We start from the raw sequence: 21,841 nt of genomic DNA, 5'->3' as shown, positions 1-21,841 counted from the left end.
TGACTTTTTAGGACTGTGCCTGTGGCATCTGGAAGTTTCCCGGGCTAGAGGTTGAATTAGAGCTGTAGCTGCCAGCCTATGTCACAGCCACAGCATGCCAGATCCCAACCACTGAGCGAGGCCATGGATTGAAAACGCATCCTCATGGATCCTAGTCAGGTTAACTGCTGAGCCACAAGGGAACACCTTTTGGCTTGTTAATTAGGCATTCCTTTGCTGAGGTGATTACAGAATACATCCTTGATTCATCTTTCTCATTCTCTTTGTCCATGTGGGTTTATGTCTTTTTTACAGATCTGTTTACCACCAATAGGGAAGTGGTTAAATAAGTATAGTACATTCATTCAGCAATGAGGAAGATATATTTTTAAGTGAAAAAATGAAAAAATAGGAGCTCCCATCATGGCACAGCAGAAACAAATCTGACTAGAAACCATGAGGATGCAGGTTCTATCCCTCGCCTTGCTCAGTGGGCTAAGGATCTGGCGCTGCCATGAGCTGTAGTGTAGGTCGCAGACTCAGCTCGGATCTGGCGTTGCTGCAGCTGTGATGTAGGCCGGCAGCTGTTGCTCCAATTAGACCCCTAGCCTGGGAACCTCCATAGGCCGAAGGTGTGGTCCTAAAGGGAAAAAAAAAAAAAAAAAATGCAAGAACAATGTGTGTTGTGTCTACAAAGGAGAAAAGGTTTAGAATAGCAAATTTTTTCCCCTTCCGTGTGTATAAAGAAACTCTAGAGAGGGATATACAGGAAGCTCACAGCCCCCTGTTCAGTAGTCGTGGAAACTGAAGAGAGCTCTTACCATACCCTTCTCTGTAATTTAAAAAGTTTTTGAACCACGTATATGTATTATTCACTAAAAAATGAGATTAGAAAATAGGAGTAAAATCTTTTTGCTATTATATTTTGGGGAATATGAGATAGTTTGTTTTAATCTCTGTGATCATTCTGTCATCTTTAACCAGAAGTTTTTAAATTGTAGATTAAATCATAAAAAGACTGTCTTGCTGGTCATATGTAACGTAGGTAATATTTATGTTCATCTCATTTTCTAAATGTCATGCAAATATACACTCTTTACGGTTTGTCACAGTGGCATGTATTATTCATGAAAACTCAAGTTAACAGCAATTTTTAGTTCTTAGTATTTTTTTTAAGTATAAAGAATATCATATATGTAAATATTCAATGGATTCATTGAGGACCAAATGGGAAAACTACTTTCTTAACAGTGGTCCCAAAGCCTATCCAGTGTCCCACTGAAAGAAAGCTAAACCTAGGGACCATGAGACATCTTATGCTTTTGCTTTTTGTAATTCATTGTTATAACTTATTTTTCAGTTTAAAAAGGCTATGTATGTGGGAGGGCAACAAAGAACATGTTTTTTTAAACATAAAATTTGATGACTTTCTACTAAGACTGTCTTAAGAATAAGGGCAATTTGTATTACAAGTTTTCAATAAAATAGAGCTTGATATCTTAAGAAATTAAGGCATCAACTTGTCATAACCTACACAGGTAGGACAGCTTTCTGTTTTGTTTGTTAAAAGGTATGAATTTAGGCAACTATGAAAGGAAAGAAATGTTAACTTTTTTCTTTAAATTTGGTAGGTTTGAGAAATTTCTCTGGTTCATTAGCTCAGAGAACTATCTAATTATTGGTGGAAGAGATCAGCAACAGAATGAAATAATTGTGAAAAGATACTTGACACCAGGTAGGTAAGATTAAAATTCTAAAGAATTTTCTCTTAGGTAATTGGATCAGTTATGTCAGTATTGGTGTAGATTTTCATCTCATATGTCTTTCTTTGACAGATTTAATTTAGGAAGAGTTTGATGGTTTATGGTTTGCGGACTATGTGCTTTGATACTTAATCCTCATTTTAAGTGAATATTCCTGAAGTAATAGTAATACTGAGCTAATCTGCAGTGTTATACTTTTGATTATCTGCTACATTAACAAAAGAGCTTTTAATCCTCCAGAGTCACTGTAGATCAAATTTTTAAAAGCTTAATTTTTCCGTGCTGAAGTTTGTAACCTTTTTTCCACATTTAGAAACAGGACTTAAGCCCTGTGTTGTAAGTCCTTTCATTTGTTTTTGTTTGTTGATAACCAACACTTAACTGTGGCTGAACCCTCATTGAAAGTATCAGAAATCAGTAATCAATAGCAGAGCTAATCTGAGGTCCCCTGAGGATCCAGAACCAAGAAAGAAAGCAACAGGGATGAGATGCATGGTACCCAGGACTTGGTCCCAGGGCTTGGTCTTCTCTAGCTCTCTTCATTGTGAGCTGAGCCTTTCATGGAACTGTATGGATTTTGGTCGTCTTTGAGTTTCAAGTCCTAGAAGAACTATCCATGGCAGGCAATGGCTGCTTATTTTTCCTGTTAGGAACCTTGCATTTTATTTTTCCTTGGCTGACCATTCATTCTTACATTCATCTCTTTGCTCACTTATTCATTTGTTGCTATCACATACTTCAGAATAAAACTGAAAATCCTAGCGGTAGCTTACAAGGCTCCTGGCTTCTTCTTTAGTCTCATTTCTCCCCCTTAGACTGTCCTTCTTATTGTGTCATATTTGTTAACCCATCTGTGGTCCTCAGGACCTTTGCACTTGCTAAGATAACTCAGCACTGTGTGTCTCTTACCCATGAACAGACTAGCCTGGGCTTGCATGCAAGGTAACTCAGCAAATTTCTGAGAGAAAAAGGGATGCATATAAGGCCTCCAAAGACTTAGGCTGGGAACTGATATTTGTTCAAACCTACCACATTCCGCTGGCCAAGGCAGGTCATGAAGCAGGCCCAGATTTGAGGTTCGGGGACGTGGACTCCCCCTCTTGATGGGAGAAGTTTCAAGGTCATAAAGTAAAGAGGTGTGAATAAGAGGGAGGAAGAAGAACCGTGACTATTTTTGTAATCTGCCATATTAGCATCATTTTCCTCTAAGGAGGCCTATAAGAAATCTCCTAGGGGTGGGAGATGGACTTTTCTTCATGTCTTCTTATGTCTTTTGAATTTGGAAGCCATTAAACAGTAAACAGATAAACAATTTCAACTTAAAAGAGGACTTAATGTAATAATTTTTATGTTTTAAAGGAGACATTTATGTACATGCTGACCTTCATGGAGCGACTAGTTGTGTAATTAAGAATCCAACAGGTAATACATTTCTTTCTATTATTCAGAACTTTTCTTTTCTTTAAAATATTTTTAGTATAAGAGAAAAATCATTAATGGAGATAGGGAAGGACATTTTATAATGATAAAAGTATCAGTCCATCAATAGGATATTAAAGTCATTAATGTATATGTACCCAGCAAGAAAGCCCTAGAGTATATGAAGCAAAATCTAACAGAACTGAAGGGAGAAATAGACAGTTTAATAATAACAGTTCAAGATATCAATGCCTAACTTTCAGTCATGGATAGAATAACTAGATATAAGAACAGTAAGCAAATAGGAGACTCAAACAACATAGATCTAACACATACCTCCACCTCACAACATTGGATTATTCATTCTTCTCAAGTGCACATGGAACGTTCTTTAGGATAGACCATATGATAGTCTATAAAGTCTCAATTAATTTAAAACTAATAAAATCATACAAATTAAGTTTTCTGGCCACAATGGAGTGAAATTAGACACCACTAATAGAAGAAAGTTCACAAATGTGTGGAACTAAACAATACACTCATAAATAACCAGTGGATCAAAGAGGAAATCATCGAGGGTGTTAGGAAATACTTTGAGATGAGTAAAATGAAAGCAAAATTTGTCAAAACTTAGGATTTGCAGCTAAAGCAGTACTCAAAAATTTATAGCTGGACTACCTGTAATAAGAGGAATGGTCTCAAATCAATAACAAATCTGTACACATTAAGATTTAGCAGAAGGGAGTGTCTGTCCTGGCTCAGCAATTAATGAACCCGACTAGTATCCATGAAGACGCAGGTTCGATCCCTGGCCTTGCTCAGTAGGTTAAGGATCTGGCGTTGCCATGAGCTGTGGTGTAGATCACAGATGCAGCTTGGATCTGGCGTGGCTGGTGTAGGCCAGCAGCTGCAGCTCCTGTTCAGCTCCTAGCCTGGGAACCTCCATGTGCCATGGATGGGACCAAAAAAGAAAAAAAGATTTAGAAAAAGAAAGAGTTCCCTGGTGGCCTAGTGGTTAAGGATTCATTGGTGTTGTCACTGCTGTGGCTTAGATTTGATCCCTGGCCTAGGAACTTCCACATGCCTTGGGCGTTGCCAAAAAGAATTTACATAAATAAAAGCAAGTAATCCACAATAAGGAAAGGAAGGAAATAATAAAGATTAGAGTGGAAATAAAACAGAGTATAGAAAGAGAAAATCAATAAAACCAAAGTTAGTTCTTTGAAAAGATCAGCAAAATTGATAAAACTTTAGCTAGAGTAACCAAAAAAACATGATTCAATTTCTAAAATCTGTGAAACTTTTAAAGAAGACCGAACATCGGTATCCTTAATAAACTCTTCCAAAATAAAAGAGATAGGAGCACTTTCTAACTCATTTTAAAAGGCCAGTATTACCCTAATAACAGAACCCTACAAAGATATCACAACAAAAGAAAACTACAGGTTGGTATCATTTATGAATGAGGACAGAAAAACCCTTAACAAAATGTTAGGAAACTGAATCCACATTATACATGTGACAAAGTGGAATTTATTCCCAGGAATGTAAGATTAGGTTAACAGCTGAAAATTAATCAATGTAATACAGTATATTAGGAGAATAAAGGACAAAAGCCACATAATGTTCCCAAGTGATGCAGAAAAAGCCTTTGGCAATAATCCAGTACCCGTTTGTGGAAAAAAAAAAAAATTAACGATCTAAAAATAGATGGAAGCTTCCTCAGCTTGGTAAAGAACATCTATGAAAAATCCATAGCTAAAAATCATGCTTAATGGTGAAAGACTGAAAGCTTTCCCCCTAAGATCAGGAATAAGATAAAACACCTCTGTCCTTGTCACTTCTATTCAACATTTTATGGAGATTCTAAGTAGGCCCTTAGGCAATAAAAATAAATATCCAAATTGGTAAGGAAGAAAGGAGACTGTTTTTGCAGATGACATGGTCTTGTATATTTAAAACCTTTCAGAATCCACCAGAAATTATTAGTTAATAAACAAGTTCATCAATATCCAGGATACAAGGTCAATATACAAAAGTCAGTTATATTTTTATACATTAGCAATGAACAATATTTAAAGGAGATTAATAAAGCATCCATTCACAATGACATTACAAAAGAATAAAATACTTAGTAATACATTTACCAAAAAGAAGTGCAAGACATAGACACCAAAAAGAAACTAAAGAAGACCTAAATAAATGGGAAGATGTCCAGTGTTCTTGAATTGGAAGTCTTAATATTGTTCTGATGGCAGTACTTCCCACATTAATCTATAGGTTTGATGCAATCCCTCTCAATATTCCAGCTGCCTTTTTTTTGCAGAGGTGGGCAAAGCTGATTCGAAAAGTTAATGTGGAAATGCAGAGGGCTCGGATTAGCCAAATCATTCTTGAAAATGGAGAACAAAGTTGAGAGACTTGCACTTTTTTATTTTAAAACCTCCTCCAAAGCAAACAGTAATATAGTGTGGTATTGGTATGAGTATGGAGTAATAAATCAGTGAAGAAAATTGAGATTCCTTGTTCGTGGTCATTTGATTTTCAACAAGGGTGCCAAGGCCATTCAGTGGGGATAGAATAATCTTTTCAACAAATAGGACTGGGGCAACTAATATCGATGTGCTGAAGAATAAAGTTAGATCCCTACTTCACACCATTCATAAAAATTAACTCAAATGCATCAAAGACCTAAACTTAAGAGCTAATAAAAGAGAAAAACTGTTAGAAGAAATAAGGCATAAATCTTCATAGTCTTTGATCAAGAAGTCATTTTTTAGCTATGACACCAAAAGTATATGTGACTGAAAAAAACCCACAAACTGGACTTAAAATCAAAACCTAATTCAAACAGCTCTATCAAGAAAGTGAAAAGACAGTCCACAGAATGGGAGAAAATATTTGCAAATCATTTATCTGTTAAAGGACCAATACCCAAAGAACTCTAGAACTCTTCAGACTCAACAATAGAGCAATTTTAAAATGTCAAATAGACCTCCAAAGATACACAAACACATGGCTAACAAGCACACGATTAGATGCTCAACATTGTTAGAGAAATGTAAATCAAAAGCACAATGAGATCATTTCACACCCACAAGAATATTCAATAACAGTGTTGGTGAGGTTATGTAGCAATTTTTTTTTTTTTGTCTTCTGTCTTTTTAGGGCTGCACTTGGCAGCACATGGAGGTTCCCAGGCTAGGGGTCTAATTGGAGTTGTTGCTGCCAGCCTGCACCAGAGCCACAGCAACGCCAGATCCAAGCTGCGTCTGTGACCTACACCACAGCTCACAGCAACGCCAGATCCTTAACCCACTGAGTGAGGCCAGGGATCGAACCCACAACCTCATGGTTCCTAGTCAGATTGTTTTCTCTGTGCCATGATGGGAACTCCACAATTAAAAATTATTATAATGGACAATGATATAGCTGCTATGGGAGATAGTTTGACAGTGTATGAAAAAGTTGAGCATAGAATTTACCATGTGACTCAGTAGTTCCACTCCTAAGTATGTACCTAAGATAATTGAAAACATGTGCAAACAAAACTTGTTTGCAGATATTCATAGCAGCATTATAATAACCAAGAAATGGGAACAACCTGTATGACCATCTACTGGTTAATAGGTAAAATGTAGTGTACCCATATAGTAGAATGTTATTCAGACTTAAAAAGAAATGAAGTACTGTTATATGCTCTAACATGGGTGGACCTTGAGAACATTATGCTTAGTGAAAGAAGCCAGGTACATGTGATTCCATTTACATGAAATTCCTAAATAGGGCAAATCCTTAGAGATAGAAAGTAGATAGTGAATGCCAGTGGCTGGGAAAATGAAGAGTGACTATAAATAGATACAGGATTTCATTTGAGGGTGATGAAAATGTTCTGGAATTAATAGTAATGATTGCTTAACTTTATGAATATGCTAATATCCATGAATTGTACATTTTAAAACGGTGAATTTTATGGTATGACATATCTCAATTTTAAAATATTTGAATTCTTATTCTAGTGACAATATGCTCTTCATTTTAACAGTTTAGGCAATATATAATAATTCTGAAATTCTTCAAACTTTTAAATTTTTCAGAATTATTCTTTGTGGAATAAAGTTAGAATTATTGATATAAGTGAAAGGCTATTTCTTCTCTGATTCATTTTATTAAAACCATTTATTAAAACATTTTAAACCATTTAAAATTCTGCTATGTAAGTATATTTTTAATAAAAATATAATTTTTGTAATATTGAAATTTAAACATGGTAGGATTGAAGCTGTCATGCTCTGGTTTTCATATCTTGCTTTAGAAAGTCTGTGCTTTGGTACTGAAGTGTTGAGGTATTGTTATTACAGGAGAACCGATTCCCCCTCGGACCTTGACTGAAGCTGGCACAATGGCACTTTGCTACAGTGCTGCTTGGGATGCACGAGTTATCACTAGTGCTTGGTGGGTGTACCATCATCAGGTAATAAGGGCTGTGGTCCTTTTTCTTAATTTAAGAGAGACTGTATTCCAGATTTTGAGGATATAGAATTGAACAAGGCAGACAAAGCACTTTGATGGAGTTGACAGTTTGGTGGTGAAGAAAAATACATACATAATGGCTGGTAACAAGTGCTATAAAGTTTTTTTTAAGCAGAGTAAGGGGATAGAGGAGTGAATAGGGGCTACCATTTGAATATAGTGTCAAGAAAGACCTTCCTGAGAAGGTAAGATTTGAGCAGAGACCTAAATGGAGAGAGTGATCCATGCAGTTATATGGGATAAACTGTTCCAGTTACAACTGTCATACTGACCTAAAAGGTCTTTCTCCTGTTCCTCTCTGTTAGAATTTTCTGAATTCTCGTTGGCCCTTCCTATAAAGTAGGTATATCCAGTGGGCTTTTCTATATACTTTGTTTTAGTAATTGTCCATTAATCTTTTTTTGATGATATTTCATTCCATATGTGACTTCACATTGCTATTCATTTCACATTTTCAAGAATTATAATTGATAATATACTTTTAAAAGGTCTTAAAAGCTATACAGCAAGATAAAAAGAATTCGATACCATTATCCTCTCTTAGATTGTTTTGTTTTATATGTGTTTATTATTTTCTGTTTTGCTGTGATATTTTGTTCTTAGGAAATAAATACCACTTCTGGGATTATATTTTCTGCCCCAGTACTATTATAAAAGTGGCTTTAATTCTTCTATGAATAAGTTTTTTTAGTGTACTTTTTTTTTTTGGTCTTTTTTAGAGCTGAACCTGTGGCATATGGAAGTACCCAGACTAGGGGTTGAACTGGAGCTGCAGTTGCTGGCCTACACCACAGCCACAGCAACACAGGATCTGAGCTGCATCTTCACCCTCCCCCACAGCTCAGAGCAATGCTGGATCTTTAACCCACTGAACAGGGTCAGCGATCGAACCCGAGTGAGTCCTCATGGATACCAGTCGGGTTCGTTACCACTGAGCCACAATGGAAACTCCTTTAGTGTACTTTTAATCCATCATATAACTATTACTGGTAAGGATATTCTCAGATTTGGGTGTTTCACAGATGTATAACATTTTTTTAATTTGTGGAACTACATTGCTCACTTCCTATATTGCCAAATTAAAAGGATTTTAATAAATATAGTAAATATAGGGGTTTTTTTGTTTTTTTTTTTTGGTTTTTTTTTTTTTGGTTTTATCTTTTTGCCATTTCTTGGGCCACTCCCGCAGCATATGGAGGTTCCCAGGCTAGGGATCAAATCGGAGCTGTAGCTGCCAGCCTACGCCAGAGCCACAGCAACGCAGGATCTGAGCTGCGTCTGCGACCTACACCACAGCTCATGGCAACGCCGGATCGATAACCCACTGAGCAAGGGCAGGGATTGAACCTGCAACCTCATGGTTCCTAGTCGGATTCGTTAACTACTGCGCCACGACGGGAACTCTGTAAATATAGTTTTATATCTTAATGTTAAACTTCCTAAACTATCCTTATTTTTCTTATTATGTCTTTCACTAAACGAAATGTGGATCAGTTGTGGCTGTAGTCCATGGCATTTGAAAATGATTGACTAGTGTATCCTTCTTTTCTTTGTTACTTCCAAAGATATCTGCCATTGAGGAGAGATCTATCCCTTCAGTGTCAATAATTTTTGCTAAATTATAAACCTTTCAGGACATAGTGCTCTTTACTTCAGTATGACTTTACTTTCTTAAATGAAAATTTAAAAACTGTATTTAAGAGTATAATGTATTATTGTGTTCCTCAGGTGTCTAAAACAGCACCTACTGGAGAATATTTGACAACAGGAAGCTTCATGATAAGAGGTAATGACTGGCCACTAGATTATGGAGACAGGTGTGAGGATCATCTCAGAAGAGAAACTGATTATTTTGATTTCATATGTGAAATGTGTTATTAAATATGGAACATTTTGTCTTGGTGTGGCAGATTTAGCATTTGACATGTCATCTCCCCATATATTTTTATTAATGACAGTGTGTTTTCACATAGTTTAAATTTATAGGTAAGAAAGTATAGCATGATCTTTTTTTCTAAAACAGGTTATTTAGGGTCTGACTAACCTAGAAGATGAGAGCAAGCATTCATATTTCTTCTTAATTCCTATTCTTATACATAATGCCAACTTCTGTATATGGGAAATGTTCTTTCATGACAGAGAAAAGAGAATAAATGTCACATTGTACCAGATATTTTACAAGCATAATGGAAAAAATAGATTTTTAAAACATTTATGTATGTTCTCTTTTGTAGGAAAAAAGAATTTCCTTCCTCCTTCATATCTAATGATGGGGTTTAGCTTCCTTTTTAAGGTACTCTTCCGTTTCTTTGTTTTTTGTTTTTTTTTTTTCTGATTTTCATTAGTCTTACCTAAAGTTCCACCAATGAAAATACCTATTTTCATAGGTAGATGAGTCTTGTGTTTGGAGACATCGGGGTGAACGAAAAGTCAGAGTGCAGGATGAAGACATGGACACCTTGCTGGGTTGCACAAGTGAACTCATATCTGAAGAAATGGAACAACTAGGTAGCTTACAGATTTTAATGAAGTAACTTATAGTGTTTTCTTTTGTCTAGTTTTGCTTCTAAATTTATCTCTTTTGGGGTAATTAAATTTTTAAAAAATCAACTTGCCATCAGCTTTATTGAATTTTTGATTTAGAAATGTTATCCTAGTGAATTATAAAGTGTCAATTGGATCTGTAACTAATACTTGAATACATGCTGATATTGTGAAACTTCAGTATTAAATGGATAATACATTAATGTGTTTAACAGAGATACCCAGAGACTTGGGAATGTGTGAATGAGCACATTTTGGTTTAGGATCCATAAGTGTTACAAAGATGAGTCTATAACAAGTACAATTTCTCACGAAAATTTAGCTTGATTCAATAGTATATTTGCTTCAAGTAGAGACCATCTATGGTTGCTAGAATAAATTAATCTACCTCCCTAAAGGAACTAGGGAATGCATGCCCTCTAAAAATTGTTTTTACATCTCCTAGGGTCATTCCTTTTTAGGGATAATATTTCATTTTTTTCACTTACAGCTACTATTGTACATGCTTTTTTTTTTCTAATTTTCACCATGTTCCTAACATATATACATGTGTATATACATGTATGTGTGTGTGTGTGTGTGTGTGTGTGTGTGTGTATTTATTTATTTATTTATTTTTGCCTTTTAGGGCCACACCTGTGGCACATGTAAGTTCCTAGTCTAAGGGTCGAATTGGAGCTGTAGCTGCCGGCTTATGCAACAGCAGTGTGGGACCTGAGCCATGTCTAACCTACACCGTAGCAGATGGCCACACTGGATCCTTAACCCCCTGAACAAGGCCAGGGATAGAACCTGCATCCTCATGCTTATGAGTTGGATTTGCTTCTGCTGTACCACAATGGGAACTCCCTATTTATGTTACTTTTTATTGAATTCTCACAACCATCCTTGTCAGATGGTTGGTGGCATCTTATTATATAGATGAGGTAACTAGACCGTATTATCACTCCTAGATAATGTTCCTTTTGTAAAAGTGTGAACCATTGCTTTACTTGCTTTATCTCATTTCAGTTCTCATGTGCAAATTATAATAAAAACTGCAGAAGTTATATAACTACTCTTATTTTCCTCCTTTTTGGAAATACCTAACAAAGACAAGCTATAGTTTTCATTGTAGAAGTGGTTGAAATGACTGAGAAATTTATTGTGATAAAGGATCTTGAAGATCATTCATTCCACCAATTTCTGATAGAGTATTCTTTTGTCTAAGTCAAAGTGACCTTTGGGGATGATGAGGCATATTTCTGATGATCTTTTGGAGAAACAGGGAGTGAAGAGAAAGTTTTTTATGAAATTTTCAAGGAAATCATCTAACTTTGTTGCAGTGGTAGCACTCTGACTTTGCCTATGCTAATCCTACAGATGGGGGTGAGAGTAGCAGTGAAGAAGATAAAGAGGAATTTCATGAAACTCCTGTGGAAGTGGAACTTGTGACTCAGGTTGACCAAGAGGATATTACTATTCAGACTGGTGGCCATGAGCTAAATGAATTAATTCAGGAAGAAAGCTCTGAAGATGAAGGAGAATCTGAGGAGGTGGTAAAAGATCAGGAACCTGTTGGTGAAATGAAGGATGAAGGGGAAGAGACATTAAATTATCCTGATACTACCATTGACTTGTCCCACCTTCAGTCCCAAAGGTAATTTAAGAAACCATAATTTTAACTTTTACTTTGTAAGGTGGGAATAATGAAGAGTTAATCTTTATTAAAATAATACCAAGATTGACCTAAGTGCTTTTACCCTGCATTGTCCTACAATGTTACTGTCTTTTCACTGTTTTTTTAGGATTTTTATTTTTTCCATTATAGTTGGTTTACAGTGTTCTATCAATTTTCTGCTGTACAGCAAAGTGACCCAGCCACACATCACATATATACATTTTTTCTCTCTTCACTGTTTGATAGGGGGGTAGATCTTGCTGAAGAAATTCCCAGGATCCAGGGTAGAAAAATTAGTAAATATATAAAAGTGGCCATACTAGGCCAAAGTAGAAATAAATGGTTATAAAGGCTGATAACAAAAGGCAAATTTTTTTTTTGGTCTTTTTTGTCTTTTTAGGGCCCCATCCGTGGCATATGGAGGTTCCCAGGCTAGGGGGTCCAATCAGAACTACAGCTGCTGGCCTACACCACAGCCACAGCAATGCTAAATCCAAGCCACAACTGCAACCTACATCACAGCTCACAGCAACATCGGATCTTTAACTCACCGAGCAAGGCCAGGGATGGAACCCGAAACCTTATGGTTCTTAGTCGGATTTGTTTCTGCTGCACCAAGGCAGGAACTCCTCCAGTGATTCCATTTTTAAAAGAAATGTTTTATTTTTTAATGCCTTACTGATCACCAGGTAAATAATACCATAGTTATAAAAGCTTTATTATTGGACTAGCGATGAGTGGCTTAGGAGTCAGACTTAGGGTGTATTGAGTCTTAGGGTGTGTCCTTAGGCAAATGACTATATGTCTGAGCTTCAGTTTTCTTCATGGTGAAAATAGAATGGTACCCACTTCATAGGGTTTTGGTGAAGAGTGTGTGTGTTTAAGTTATCTAGCAGTGCCTGGCGCATAGTAAGTGTTTGGTACATGTCAGCTATTTAAGAATATATTTAAGGGCGTTCCTATCATGGCTTAGTGGTTAATGAACCCAACTAGTATCCATTGAGGATTTGGGTTCAGTCCCTGGCCTCACTCAGTTTAAGGATCCAGCGTTGCCATGAGCTGTAGTATAGGTCTCGGATGTGGCTTGGATCCTGCCTGCATTCCTGTGGCTGTGGCGTAGGCTGGCAGCTGTAGCTCCAATTAGACCTCTAGCCTTGGAACTTCCGTATGCCATGAGTGGGACCCTAAAACAACAACAACAACAAAAAAAAAGAATATATTTAAAAGTGAGAAGGTGGGCAATTTGATTATATCTTTTCTAACTTTACCAAATTTGAGAACTTGTGGGATTGCCAGGAGTGTGTGTTGGGGGTAGGGCATAAATGAGGAGGTTGGGATTAACAAATATATACACTTGTGTATATATAAAATGGATTACTGACTAAAATGGATAACTGGCATTATAGCACAGGGAGCTATACTCATTATTTTGTAATAACCTATAAAGGAAAAGAATCCGAAAAATAAATAGATATGTATGTATAACTGAATCACTCTGCTGTATACCTGAAACTAATACAAAATTGTAAATGAACTATAATTCAGTTAGAAAAAAAAAGTATGGGAATGTTTGGGGACTTTTACAGGCTAGTAGACTCCTCTTTTTATTTTCATAGGTCCCTCCAGAAATTGGCTTCAAAAGAGGAACCTTCTAATATGGTAAATTTTTTTTTTTTTTTCAAAATTTTATGAAGAACATCATGTCCTTTTCAATTAATAGAATAATTTCCTACTTTTAATTTTACTTTTTAAAAAGTTAATAATAGTGATGTTTTTGTTTGTATTTGCTTGTTTTTGTTTTAATTTTAATAGAGTGACAGTAAATTGCAGAGCCGGAGACATCTGTCAGCCAAGGAAAGAAGGTAAATATATTTGCGTTATTTAGCTGAACTTTTTTTTTTTTTTTTTTAACAGTTTCTTTATTGGGAGACTGTGCCCATGGAATACGAAAATTCCCAGGCCAGGGATCAAACCCACAACACACCTGCAACCAGAGCCACAGCAGTAACAATGCCGACCCTTAACCTGTTTGGGGCACCAGAGAACTCCACTTTTTAACAATTTTTACAGTAACAACTCTGTTATGACAGACCACTTGGCTGTTCTAAAGATCCAAGTTTTAACATAAATTTTTGTTTATATGGTTTTTAATATTCAGCTCTAATAGGTTTTTCTCTTTTAGGGCCCTAGTCTATCGCTATAATCAGTAAGATAGGTCAGGTGTCATGAAACAGACCTTTTATTACATGAATACGTACAATAATAATTGTGGCGTGTTAGCTGATTCTAGAATAATATTGACAGAAATAAACAGGAATACAAGCATACTTCATTTTACTGTGTTGTGCATGTATATACATATATATGGTTTTTGTTTTTTGGGTTTTTTTTTACAAATTGAAGGTTTGTGGCAACCCTGCATTGAGCATGTCTATCAGCACCATTTTTCCAACAGCATTTGCTCACTTCATGTCACTGGGTCATATTTTGGTAATTCTTGAAATATTCCAGACTTTTTCATTAGTGTATTTGTTATGGTGATCTTTGATCAGTGATCTCTGATATTACTATTTTAAAAGATTATGACTTGCTAAAGTCTCAGATGATGTTTAGCATTTTTTAGCTAAAGTATTTTTAAATTAAGTCATACATTGCTTTTAGCTACATTGCTTTGCACACTTGATAGACTATAGTATAGTGTAAACATATGTATGCACTGCAAAACCAAAAAATTCATGAGTTGCTTTATTGTAATATTTACTTTATTGCAATGGTCTGGAATAGAACCTGCAATATCTGTGAGGCATACCTGTACTGAAATTAGGAAGTGTTCATACAAGAGGAAAACTTAGGTTTTTTTTTTTTTTTTTTTTCCTCTTTAATGTAGTAGGTCCCTGAAGGCAAATAGAAAAAGGTAGAGGTGGGAGCTCCTGTTGTGGCTCAGTGGTAATGAACCTGACTAGTATCCATGAGGATGTTAGTTTGATCCCTGGACCCACTCAGTGGGTTAAGGATCTGGCATTTCTGTGAGCTGCAGTCTAGGATCTCAAGTTGCTGTGGCTATGGCGTAGGCCAGTAGCTGCAGCTCTGATTCGACCCCTAGCCTGGGAATTTTCTGCATGCTGTGGGTGTGGTCTTAAAAAAGGGGAAACGGAAGAGGTAAAGGCAGAAGGAAAGGGATAGCTGAGACAACTACTGTTGCATAAAAAAGACTCTATCTAGCAAAGCATTCCAGAAAGAGGTCATAGATTGAAGTGGATCATAAATGAATAATAAACTCTTTTGTTTGAGAAAAATAATCATTAAACAATTAAAACTCTCTGAGTGCATGGTACTATGCTAGAAACTGAGTTTACAGAGAGCGGAAATAAAGTTTATGTCTTCAAGAAGCTTTTGAGTTCTGGATTCAGGAAATAGCCGTAAGTCTATAAATAGTGTTATATGAAAGCAATAGAGTAGTTCAGGGCTAAGAAATTACTGTGAATTCAGGTGTTTGGGGAAATACCATTAGAAGTTTATAACTTGAAGATACAGTAGGACTTTAGGTAAACGAAGTTAAGAAGGTCAGACATTCCAAGGACAATTAGTATAACCAAAAGGGAGAAGGTGGCCGGTATGTGAAAGTAATATTCATAGTGCTTTGGGGAAATGATAAATAGGCAGAGGTGAGAGGAAGACAAAGTTCATGTTTGTGAACTAGTAGATGGTAACGATTGACAAAGTGAAACGACCAAAAGTGGAGAACCTAGAATAAACTGAGTGTTTTGGACTTATACTGAAAATGATGTGAGGAGGACTTTTGGAAGATTTTGAATGGGAATGTGATAGGTAAGTGATCAAGATTAATGTAGAACAGATTATGGGGGAATATGGAGGAGGTCTGGGTGGTCAGCAACAAGGACCTGGACTAGGCAGTGGCATTGGGAATAGAGGAGATCACACATGAAAAATATCACAGTAATAGAATTCCCCTTCCCTCTTTAACTGCTTGTTTTTTAATCCTCTTATTTTGCTAAGCAGTCCACAAATGTTTTATTACCTACCTAATAGCTGCCAAGGCCATGTTGATAGAAAGACTGCAAATCCCAGGGCTTGGCTATCCAGGTGTTGAGAGGCTGAATGTGGCTACTCAATCAGGGTAGTCAAGGATGACTGTGTTGAGTCTGGATGACAGAAGGAATGAGAAATCCAAGAGAGAAAAATTTTCAGCTTTTTTCTTGTGTGGTGACTTGTGCTTCTTTGTGTACAAGCCTGGTGATACCAAGTTAAGCAGAAGCCATACAAGCCTGGTGATATTAAGTTAAGCAGAAGCCATGATCTTTTATATATTGTACATGTTCCCCTCCCCATGCAACTCTTTTAGGTTACTAAGAATTTGAAATTCTAAGAATTAGATGTTTTTCTGTCGTTTACATTTAGGGAAATGAAGAAAAAAAAGCTTCCAAGTGATTTGGGGGAGTTAGAAATGATAGAAGGAAAGGACAAAGAGAAAGAAAATGCTCTACACATTGAAGCTCATCCGAACACAAGCAAAAATGTTCCAGCTGTGCAGCCAATGAAACGAGGACAAAAGGTATTAACAACTTTCCTCCATCCATAGCAATTAGAAATTGTTTTTTTTTCTCCCCAGTGAACTTCAAATAAGTGAAAGGATATGTTATACATATGGAGGGGAAGAAATCAGTTCTACCTATATTAATATGTAAATTCAACATGAAATCATTCAAGAAAGAATTGAAATTTTAATTAAGTTGGTAAAGTAATTTTAAAATTTATTTGAATAAGTAAAATACTGGAGGATAGTTGAGGAAATCTTTTTTTTTTATTTTTTATTGGTCTTTTGAGGGCCACACCTGTGGCATATGAAGGTTCCCGGGTTAGGGGTCTAATTGGAGCTGTAGCTGCCGGCCTATGCCACAGCCACAGCAACGCCAGATCCGAGCCTTGTCTGCAACCTGTACCACAGCTCATGGCAATACAGGATCCTTAACCCACTGAGCAAGGCCAGGGATCTAATCCACAACCTCATGGTTCCTAGTTGGATTCATTTCCACTGTGCCATGACGGGAACTCCAGGAAATCTTGAAAAAGAAAGTCAAGGAAGGATTTCCCTATTGGTAGTAAAATATTTATTGTTAGAATTTTTTTTTAAGTATAGTGTTAACATAAGAATAGCCAGATAGAAAAGTGAAACAATAAAAGTCTACACACAGGACCATTAATTGTATATTTTAAAATTTTAGTATGTGATAAAATATTCTTACAAACTGGGAGGTTAAGAAACATTCAAAACTAATGGCTAGTCATGTTAAAAAAAAATACTGGAATTCCCATTCTGGCTCAGCAGTAACAAACCCAACTAGTATCCCTGAAGAAGCAGGTTTGATCCCTGGCCTTGCTCAATGGGTTAAAGGATTCAGCATTGCCATAAGCTGTGGTGTAGGTGGCAGATATGGCTCGGATCTGGCATTGCTGTGGCTGTGGTGTATGCTTGAGGCTACAGCTCCGATTTGACCCCAACCCAGGAACTTCCATATGCCGTGGATGTGGCCCTAAAAAGACAAAAAAAAAAAGAAATACTGACATAAATACCAGGTGGAAAAAAGAACCATCAATAAAATTGAAAGACAAATGGCAAATCTGAAGAAAAAGTGATCAGAGAAGTGCTTATGTAAACAAGGGGAATTTTTTCATCCATCAAATTGATAGTGTGTGTTCAGTTGTTCAGGAAGAGTTTGCATACCATAGGAATTCCCATCAGGAGTCCTAACAGTGCATTTACTCTCTTGACCTAACAATTCTACTTTTAGGAACTTAACCTGAATCATATGTATGCAATAAGGATATTCATCAAATTGATATTTATAATAGCAAAAAAATCCAAAAATAATCTTTGTTAAACATTAAAGGGACTATTTCTAAGATTTTTATCATTGTAGGATATCTCGTGGGATGTTGGTAGATATCCTTACAAAGGGCTAGTTTAATAATGAGTTAAATTTTATTAAATCCTTTCCCTGCATCTATTATTTTTCTCCCTTAATGAGTTAGGGTGGTAAATTACTTAAGAAAATTTATTAAACTGGCCCTTTTATAAGTCATTCGTGTGTATATATCAAAATTTTAATTCAGCTTTACTTGCATGACCCTGATGACTTAACGATATTGAGCACTTTTTTGTTTGTTAGGCCTTTGAATATCCTTTTTGAAGTATCCATTTAAAATGTTGGGTTGTCCAGCTTTCTCGTTGATTATAGGAATTCTCTGAAATCCTGACTATAGGTTTTTTCTTTTTTTTTTTTTTTTTTTCTTTTTTGGCTTTTTGCTATTTCTTGGGCCGCTCCCGCGGCATATGGAGGTTCCCAGGCTAGGGGCGAATCGGAGCTGCAGCCACTGGCCTACACCAGAGCCACAGCAACGCGGGATCCGAGCCGCGTCTGCAACCTACAACCACAGCTCACGGCAACGCCGGATCATTAACCCACTGAGCAAGGGCAGGGACCGAACCCGCAACCTCATGGTTCCTAGTCGGATTCGTTAACCACTGTGCCACGATGGGAACTCCTCTTTTCTTGATTATATGTATTACAAATACTTCTCATGTTTTGAGGCTTGGTTTTTCACTTTTGCAATAGTGTTTTTTGATGAGCTGCCTTTTGTTAATTTTAATGAAGTCTGTTAATCTTTTATAGTGGTTTTCTTATGTGTCTTAAATTTTAAAGATTTCTTTAAATTTGTTATCTGGGCCCTAGGTAAGTGTAGTGAAGACAAAAGTCTTTGGAGATGAAGCCTAGAAGTCCATAGTTTAAATCACTGCTAGGGTGATTTGGATGTGTATCCAGAGTATAGAAATCAATAGTTTGAACTTTTTTGTCAATTAAAATACTAAGAGCCTCTACAATGAAAGCCCAGCTAAGTTTTGCTGCCTTATTTCCTATTCTTCCTCATGCCAACCAAGATAGTGACTTGCTGTTACTACTCTGTTCTGTCTTTACCTTCAGCTTTTAATTTTGCTTTTTCTGTTATTCCCAGATACTAAAATCTGTTTTGCTTTATTTTTTCCCCACAGCCCTTGCTCAAGCTTTTGAAAGAAATGTCTCCTTTCTCTAAATTATCTGAGAAATACATTTGTTTGCATTTAGAATATTTTGCATTAGGAGTTCCCATTGTGGCTCAGCAGTTAGTGAACCCGACTAGCATCCATGAGGACGTGGGTTCAATCCCTGGTCTCGCTTAGTGGGTTAAGGATCTGGTGTTGCCGTGAGCTGTGGTGTAGGTCACAGACATGGCTTGGATCTGGCATTGCCGTGGCTCTGGCGTAGGCCGGTGGCTACATCTCCAATTAGACCCCTAGCCTGGGAACCTCCATATGCCATGGGTGCAGCCCTAAAAAGACAAAAATACAAAAAAAAAAAAAAAAAAAAAAGAGAGATACTATTTTGCATTAATTTATCCTTACTTTTATGTGTATCTTCTTTTTCCACCAGATGGTAAAGGCTGTAAGGCTGAGGACTATGGTTTATCCATCTTTATACCTCTGTATTGTTTGTTAAAATGGTGCCTTACTCAGAAATCATTTTGACAATTAAAGAAACACCTTTTCTTTACAAATGTGTTGAGATTCTTTTACTGCTGAATTTTTCCACCTAAAATTTTTATTTTATAGAGTAAAATGAAAAAAATGAAGGAAAAATACAAAGACCAAGATGAAGAAGAACGTGAACTCATCATGAAATTGCTGGGTGTAAGTAACATTTAAAAACATTTTCTTCTTTTGTTTTTCATGGAGCATCCAGACCACTCTCTGTCACATGTTGTGCACTTAATACTTTGACAAAACTTAAAATACTGACATTAACTTTCCCTATATGAATTAAAGTCTGCAGGTTCAAATAAAGAAGAAAAGGGGAAGAAGGGGAAGAAAGGTAAAATGAAGGATGAACCAGTGAAGAAACAGCCCCAGAAACCTAGAGGTGGACCAAGGGTTTCAGACAGCATAAAGAAAGAAACTCCATCCCTTGAAGTTACAACTCATGAGTTACAAGACTTGGCAGTAGATGATTCACATGATGACAAGGTAAGGCTACCAGACATGTAAGCTTCTGTTTCTTAATTAGGGTGACCAACCATCCCAGGGTTCCTAGGACATGGGACTTACGGTGCTAAAACCAGGATGAGTGGTAACTACTCTATTCTTAATGGAAAGTCACCTTAGAAATATGACCTAAAAGACTAAAATTGCAGTGTATAAGCATAAAAATAGTGTTCATGAAAGCTAATAAAAGTTTATCATAAGCCTTTAGAAAATAATTTTATGGAGAGGCTAAATTCTGATGGGAACTGGCTTGATTAAAAAAACATAATTAGGATTATCTTCATGATGAGTGGGAAATAAATCTGTACTTTTCCAGCTTTTCCTATAGGAATATATGATGTATTATCTTACATGATGTTGAAAGTGGCTACAGTGTGAGACGTGAACATTTTTCTAGTTAAGACAGTTGCCTAATTGTTCTATCAACTGAATGCAACAAGACCAGCCTTAAGTATATCTTCTTGCATGAATATATACATCTTTTTGAAATTCTAACCAAAGGATTTATTGTTTTGTAAATCTGTTTTAAAAAATGTGTTTCAGTTTGTGTTTTTATTTATGGCAATTAAAACTTTGGTTGTAATTGTGTTCTCTGTTCAGTGCAGGCAGTGCTTACAGGGATCCTAAATGTATTAGTGTTTTCTTCTCCTGAATAGTATTAGTAATATTAAAAATTCATTTGGTCCTCAAATTTTTATATTATTTATTCTGTAACTCCTAGATTCAGATACTCAGAGGTCTTAAGTATGAATTGACTGATAGGCTCTTTACTGATAGATTAGATAGACTTGAGATCTCCAGATAGATTTTTTAAATGTGAATAAGCAAATAAAATTAAGCTTAATATGTGAAAATTTTATACTAAAATTTTAAGACTAGCAAATGAAAGTTCTGTCCACCAGAATTTTCCGTTTTCTTTTCCCTGGCAAATGTTTCAAAGCTTATTTGTCACTTTAAATTTGTCCTAATTGGAGTTCCTGTGGTGGCACCTGGTAATGAACCTGACTAGTATCCATGAGGATTGGGCTTCAATCCCTGGCCTTGATCAGTGGGTTGAGGATCCAGTATTGCCATGAGCTGTGGTAGGTCACAAACACAGCTTGGATCTGATGTTACTGTGGCATAAGCCAGTGGCTACGGCTCCATTTCGACCCCTAACCTGGGAACTTCAATATAATATAGGTGCGGCCCTAAAGACAAAAAAAAAAAGAAATTTGTTCTAATAGCATCCACTGTTTTAGCGTAATTTCTGTGGAAGTCTTTTTTAACTTCAGGGAACAATCCTTTTTCTCTTTGCATGACATAGATATCATTTCTGATATATATATATTACATACACTAATTTACTGACAGTCTTATCACTTTTTTTCCCTTAGTTTTTAATGATGTGGGATTTCAGTTTAAGTTATAGCTGACTTTTAAAACTTTGTTTGGAACAGGAAGAGCAAGATCTGGACCAACAGGGAAATGAGGTATGATTTTGGGTTGGGGTCCCTACTATAACACTGACTGCAATCCAGTTCCCAAAATATTCAACACACAACTTCTAATTAACACTTAAAAGGCCAAGACAAGACGACAAGCTCTAGAGTCAAAACATTCTGAGAGTTCCTGTTGTGGCTCAGCAGTAACGAACCTGACAACTAGGATCCATGAGGATGTGTGTTCCATCGCTGGCCTCACTCAGTAGGTTAAGGATCTGGTGTTGCCATGAGCTGCAGTGTAGGTTGCAGATGAGGCTCTGATCTGGTGCTGCTGGGACTGTGGTCTATGCCTGCAGCTGTAGCTCTGAATCGACCCTAGCCTGGGAACTTCCATATGCTGTTATCTACCCTAAAAAGGAAAAAA

The 21,841-nt window shown here is 36.5% G+C and overlaps 1 protein-coding gene and 1 long non-coding RNA gene across 4 annotated transcripts in view; one reads left to right on the top strand and one right to left on the bottom strand.

Moving 5' to 3' along the window:
- NEMF (nuclear export mediator factor) overlaps positions 1-21,841 on the top strand; it is a 48,972-nt gene that overhangs the window by 23,049 nt on the left and 4,082 nt on the right. For 2 of the 3 annotated variants that reach the window (XM_001924630.6, XM_084980669.1), the window contains 13 exons: positions 1,611-1,714; positions 3,102-3,164; positions 7,523-7,635; positions 9,423-9,480; positions 9,929-9,987; positions 10,082-10,202; positions 11,601-11,877; positions 13,515-13,557; positions 13,711-13,760; positions 16,318-16,471; positions 19,565-19,642; positions 19,778-19,975; positions 21,433-21,465. In XM_001924630.6, the coding sequence (XP_001924665.2) occupies positions 1,611-1,714; positions 3,102-3,164; positions 7,523-7,635; positions 9,423-9,480; positions 9,929-9,987; positions 10,082-10,202; positions 11,601-11,877; positions 13,515-13,557; positions 13,711-13,760; positions 16,318-16,471; positions 19,565-19,642; positions 19,778-19,975; positions 21,433-21,465 (1,351 nt within the window). Of the gene's footprint in view, positions 1-1,610; positions 1,715-3,101; positions 3,165-7,522; positions 7,636-9,422; positions 9,481-9,928; positions 9,988-10,081; positions 10,203-11,600; positions 11,878-13,514; positions 13,558-13,710; positions 13,761-16,317; positions 16,472-19,564; positions 19,643-19,777; positions 19,976-21,369; positions 21,466-21,841 lie in introns of all 3 variants that reach the window. The other variant, XR_014818199.1, reaches the window with a different exon arrangement.
- LOC146406918 (uncharacterized) lies at positions 5,089-21,826 on the bottom strand. The gene is made up of 3 exons (XR_014818221.1): positions 21,630-21,826; positions 15,942-16,061; positions 5,089-5,553 (listed from the first exon to the last, which is right to left on the bottom strand). It is a non-coding gene; the product is annotated as an uncharacterized LOC146406918 (long non-coding RNA).

This window comes from Sus scrofa, chromosome 1 (assembly GCF_054392235.1).
Source record: "Sus scrofa isolate SSC_HxYL_T2T_F1_AM1 chromosome 1, Sscrofa_HxYL_maternal_Yorkshire_Landrace_v2.0, whole genome shotgun sequence".
NCBI lineage: Eukaryota > Metazoa > Chordata > Mammalia > Artiodactyla > Suidae > Sus > Sus scrofa.
This window is presented reverse-complemented; position numbering and strand designations above follow the sequence as displayed.